Here is a 5,694-nt window from a genome sequence, read left to right as displayed (position 1 = left end):
ACCACATGTACTAAAAATAAGCATCTATAGTGACTCATGTCTCAGAGAAAGGGAGGGTCTTGGGTTTCACATAATAGGAAACTTAGGTTTCTATTTAAACCTCTGAAATTTATAGCAGGGGTCTCAAATAGGACCTTCAACAGAGCTCAGAACCTTGTGTGGTGTATTTCCAGAGTTATATTTCTTGTAATTCCTGCTCTTCCTGGATTGAGGGAGATAATACATGTAAATGTATTTTGAAAAAATAAGTCTGTAAAGTCACATTCCATTTAAATCATTCTAAATGATGTTGACAGTTTATTTAACCTCTCCATATGTCTAAAAAGTGGGAATTAAAAGATGAATTTCATAAGATTGGTGTGAAGACTATGATTGTTGGTTGATTGATTTAAATTGGAGATTGTGACTCCTGTCACTCTCCTGCATGGCCCAGTAACCCCGTCTGGCAGTGTTGGTATTTCAATTGTGATGAAAATTAACAGTGCCTTTTAAAAGGTTACATCCTATGACATCATTTATTACTGAGTTCTTTGAAATAATCTGTTATATTGAGACATAAGTTAATTGATTGAGTCATATTACTTTGTTGAAGTTGTATATATTAAATGAAAATTAAAATGGAACTCTGCAAAGATAATGGATCCTACTTTAGCTTCCTCCAATTTGGATTTATACAGATGGGTTGTTACTCATTTGGTGAGAATGGATGCCAGAGTTAGTAATATTGTCTGATTAATGAGGCATTACACTAAAATGAAAACATAAGTGGCACACAAATAATAGTTTGCCCTGTTGAATATAATTTAAACTTAAGTGATTCGTAAGTCAATTTAGAATCCTGCTGTGTTTCAGAGTTGTTCTAAGCACCAGGTTCCATTTTGCTATAGATGCAGGAAAATACTGAAAGATTGCATGTTGACTTTTTCCAGGTAAAATAGACTTTTGCTGAATCTAGTGGAAGTAAAATTATGAAATCACTTTTTTCACAGTCACCTGAAGCCTCATTTAATACAGAAGTCTGTCAGTGTTCTCATTCTTTATATCATTTCCGTAATCATCTCTTCTATCAAGTGAAGTAATGATGAACCAGGGGTCAGCCGTATCCAGACTGGTAGCATCTGGGTACAGACAGCTCTGCCTGCTGATACTTCAAGTTCATCAGCTGTAGATGCTGTCATCCCTTCTCATTTCCAATCTTTACTTCACATTGGAGATTTCCTCACAGACTCCGCAAAGCAGATCTGACTTAATGGCTATATTTAAGAGACAGTACTCACGAGGATGCCATGTCTGACATTAATGCTTACATTCTCTGGACTTGGTGTTCAGGGAGCCTGTCTCTGCCACTCTGGCGTTTTACTTTACAATTTTGGTTTTACCAAGTCCCAGTATCTTCATCTCCAAAATCTCTCATAAGTCCTGCTCTGTCAGCGTCAGTTTATTGTAACAATCAAGTGAAACAATGCATATGAATGTGTTTTGAACGTTTAACTTCTATTTGCCTTTGATAGGTTAAACGTTTAACTTCTATTTGCCTTTGATAGGTTAAACTTTGTACTACATCTATTTTTGTTGTTCTTGCTACTCCTGTAATAATTTTCACTTTCTTTTCTTCATCCATCTAGACCAGTAGATTCAGGAAGTTAATCACTCTGGGACTCAGCCATCACTGTACTATAGATATGCCAGAAAAAGTACCTCTTTGATAATTTGCCAAATAAAACAGTTTTTGCCATTTTATTCTTCTCTAAAGCCAGTGTTTAGAGAATAGTAGTAATCTCTGTCATTTATTACTATGTTCAAACACACTGTATTTTTTCTTAAATCTCACAGATTACTCTGCAAAGTAATATTACCTTAATTTAATGTGTAAAACAGCTTGGACACAGAGACGTATATCCTGTTGAATATCTTTAGTTTTAGGTGGTAGAATAAGAATTCAGAGTTTTGTTTTAACCCTAAAGCCTGTGCATCTTCCTCTCCATTCCCTGACATCTCTCACTTATTGCTAAATTCTTGAGCTCATTGTAAATGACAAATTAGTGATGAAGAGCTCTATTATGTGGCCAGCTAGTCATCCTGGGCTCGGCTCTGTGCCTTAGACAAGTCATTTGACTTCTGTCTCAGCTCTTCCTTTGTAAAGTGAGAATATTAGTAGTACTATTCTCACAATTGCTATCAGGATTAAATAAGTTAGTATGCTTTAACAATTAGAACACAGTAAGAACTTTAATGTTAAATAAAAATTTTGAATTCATGTATAACCATTCTTTTTCCTTCTAGCCTCTCTTGGGGTATTATGTGTGGAACTAGTTTTTGGTGACGTTTTTCCTTTTGCAGGACAGGTATACTGGAACAGTCATTGATTATTGATCAGTCTGCATTTGATCTAGAAAAAACATTCTGTTATTTGCTTATGTTAATTTAGTAAAATAACAATAATAATTTGACACATAAAATATTGAAATGTTAACTCTGTATGGTCAGTGGTTGTAAGGATGGATTGCAATTAACTTTTAAATGCAGAGCACTTTTATTCTAACCTGCCCTTGTTTGTATACTTCCCCCTACAGAAACCAGTGAGGGTGTCTCCTTGCATCTGGGGAACACAAAAGATTTTATTATTTCCTTTGACCTCAAGTTCTTGACAAATGGAAGTGTGTCTGTGGTTCTTGAGACCACAGAAAAGAATCAGCTCTTCACTGTACATTATGTCTCAAATACCCAGCTAATTGCTTTTAAAGAAAGAGACATCTACTACGGCATTGGGCCCAGAACTTCGTGGAGCACGGTTACCAGGGACCTGGTCACTGACCTCAGGAAAGGAGTGGGTCTTTCCAACACAAAAGCTGTGAAGCCAACCAAAATAATGCCCAAGAAGGTGGTTAGATTGATTGCAAAAGGGAAGGGATTCCTCGACAACATTACCATCTCTACCACAGCCCACATGGCTGCGTTCTTTGCTGCCAGTGATTGGCTGGTCAGGAACCAGGATGAGAGAGGTGGCTGGCCAATTATGGTGACCCGTAAGTTAGGGGAAGGGTTCAGGTCTTTAGAGCCAGGGTGGTACTCTGCCATGGCCCAAGGGCAAGCCATGTCTACTTTAGTCAGGGCCTATCTGTTAACAAAAGACCATGTATTCCTCAATTCAGCTTTAAGGGCGACAGCCCCTTACAAGTTTCTCTCGGAGCAGCACGGAGTTAAAGCTGTGTTTATGAATAAACATGACTGGTATGAAGAATATCCAACCACACCTAGCTCTTTTGTTTTAAATGGCTTTATGTATTCTTTAATTGGGCTATATGACTTAAAAGAAACTGCAGGAGAAAAACTTGGGAAAGAAGCGAGGTCTTTGTACGAGCGTGGCATGGAATCCCTTAAAGCCATGCTCCCCTTGTATGACACGGGCTCAGGAACCATCTACGACCTCCGTCACTTCATGCTGGGGATCGCCCCCAACCTGGCCCGCTGGGACTACCACACCACCCACATCAACCAGCTGCAGCTACTCAGCACCATTGATGATTCTCCAATCTTCAAAGAGTTTGTCAAGAGGTGGAAAAGCTACCTTAAAGGCAGCAGGGCAAAGCACAACTAGGGCTTATAACCAAAATCACACTTCAGCCTCTGCTGTACACGGAAAGTACAGGCTCGATCTCAGCAGAGCTTCGGCACGTTTTAAAAGGTTGTACACTAGGTTTTTGTGGGTTACGTAGAGTGATCGGTGATCCTTAAAGCCAGTCTTCTGAGATAATTGCATTCCTTTGGGTGGGTGTTTAGAAATGTAGATGGCATTTAGCGCAGAAATGTGTTTAGTCAATGGGCTGAACAAAGGTGTTTAACTTTGTCTTGCTGTCATCCTATGCAGTTCCACAGTGAGCCCCTTTCAGCTTGGGAAAGACAGTGGTAAGTAGCTGTCACTGGCCAGCTGTCCAGCACTTACCTGAAAACTTAGGATGGGGTTCTTTTAAAATGTGATTATTTATATTTATGTTGAAAGCAGACTTTAAAAAAATGATGTGCTGTAATACAGTAAATATGTACTTGTAGCCTGAATAGTGGACTGTGTGCAACTTTTTAAAATGATGTTTCTTTTCTATAGATTAATTTCTTGGGGGCAAATGGGCATTTGTTCAATTTGTTATATACGGAAACTATTTTGAATTTATGGTTTTCTTGAAATATGTAAATTAAGAACACACCAGTGTTCAGGCTTCATGTTATATGATGTAAGCACAACTAAAATGACACTTGTTGACTGCACAAAAAATTACAGAAATGTTATGTTTTATGAAATGATCTACAATCAGTAAAGGTTTGATAATCAGTCTATCCTTTCCCGTCCCCATCGTGATGGTTTCTTTTTGTCATTATCTAGAATTTTTGTATTCCATTTAAGACTACACAAGAGTTTAGTCTTTGCGGGGGGAGGATTGGGGCGCAGGCAGTGGTGGTAGTAATTTTTGGACATTATTTGAAAACTGAATTATAAACCCAAATTGGGAAGGAGCTGGTGATTTTCCTGAGTCCAATACCATTACCCTTTTGGGTTTTTTTTCCCCCTGTAAAGAAAAATACCAGATCAAATAATAGTACAAGAAGGAGAGCAGGACTTCCTGCTCAGAACCTTCTTGGTCACCAAGCCATTGACTCTGCACATCGTTTTTTTTTTTTCTTTGCAATTTTTAGACTACTTCAGTTATTGGATAGAAGTGATACTACTGCATTTGCAATCAGACCTTTATTTGGGTTTTATATCCCACCTCCCATGAATAGATTCCATAGCCCTCTGACCATGGGCAGTGTCTGCTGTAGCACATCAGGCGTTGGGTCAAAACCTAGTTTCAGTATGATGGTACAATCAATGTAAACTGTAACTTTTGCAGACTGGAAATATGAGCCCCCCCCACCCCCCCGGTTTTCAGAGCAAGTCTGAGTCTGACAAGTACAGTGCAGTTTGTCCATGACCCACTGTCAGTGTACATCAGGAACCAGGAGGCAACCTGCCTCCAGACTAGATCTGGAGTGAACTCAGCCTCCAACATTACATAGAAATGAGAAAATGTATACATATATGCATATGATAAAATCTATATATTAGTGGCAAAGGGGGCCAGAGAGCAGAAGAACTGTAACTTCACTGAGAATGGTATTAAGCTGGTCATAGAAAAGTAAACTTAAACCCCTAACTTATGTGATCACTGTGTTTTGCCTACAACAAAACAGGTTGTGGGTTATTTTATTTCCCCCCAGCTTTTGACCTCTGCAGTTCTTAACGCATTACCTGTCTCAATAAGAGTATCTGGAGAACTTCATTTGTATTTTCAATGCCAATGTTTAAAAAATCTTGGAACCCTTCCTCTCTTCATATTTGTTGTTATTTAGACCAGTTCAGACTTTCTGCTTCATGTTTACATACTGGTACTTAAGATTTTAAGAGTCAAGGAAAATGGCTTGGTACTGCTTCTGTGACGAATATCAATCGGTGCCTTAATAATGTGACTGTCCTTTTCCACTAAAAAATGAAACATTTTGATCCAGAAATGGCATTGCTGTTTCATTGCTGTTGATTTGATTTCACACTGCCTTCCACATTGTAATAACAAAGTGGTTTCGCTTGTGAGCCCAGAATTGTAGAAGAGGGTGAGTTGAGCATCAGGCAGTACAAACCTGAAGTTCTCAAACTTTAGGCTG

At 38.6% G+C, this 5,694-nt stretch overlaps 1 protein-coding gene across 2 annotated transcripts in view; it reads left to right on the top strand.

The window, feature by feature from the left end:
• GLCE (glucuronic acid epimerase) overlaps positions 1-4,910 on the top strand; it is an 84,746-nt gene extending 79,836 nt beyond the window's left edge. For both annotated transcript variants that reach the window (XM_012728804.1, XM_004687636.2), the window contains one exon: positions 2,574-4,910. In XM_012728804.1, coding sequence (XP_012584258.1) covers positions 2,574-3,598 — 1,025 coding nt within the window. In that variant the 3' untranslated portion in view covers positions 3,599-4,910. The remainder of the gene's footprint in view (positions 1-2,573) is intronic.
• The last annotated feature ends 784 nt before the right edge of the window (positions 4,911-5,694 follow it).

Source organism: Condylura cristata, unplaced genomic scaffold, assembly GCF_000260355.1.
Source record: "Condylura cristata isolate star-nosed mole 26May11 unplaced genomic scaffold, ConCri1.0 scaffold00023, whole genome shotgun sequence".
NCBI classification, from domain to species: Eukaryota; Metazoa; Chordata; class Mammalia; order Eulipotyphla; family Talpidae; genus Condylura; species Condylura cristata.
Note: the sequence above shows the minus strand (reverse complement) of the source record. Positions and strands in the feature narration are given on the sequence as shown.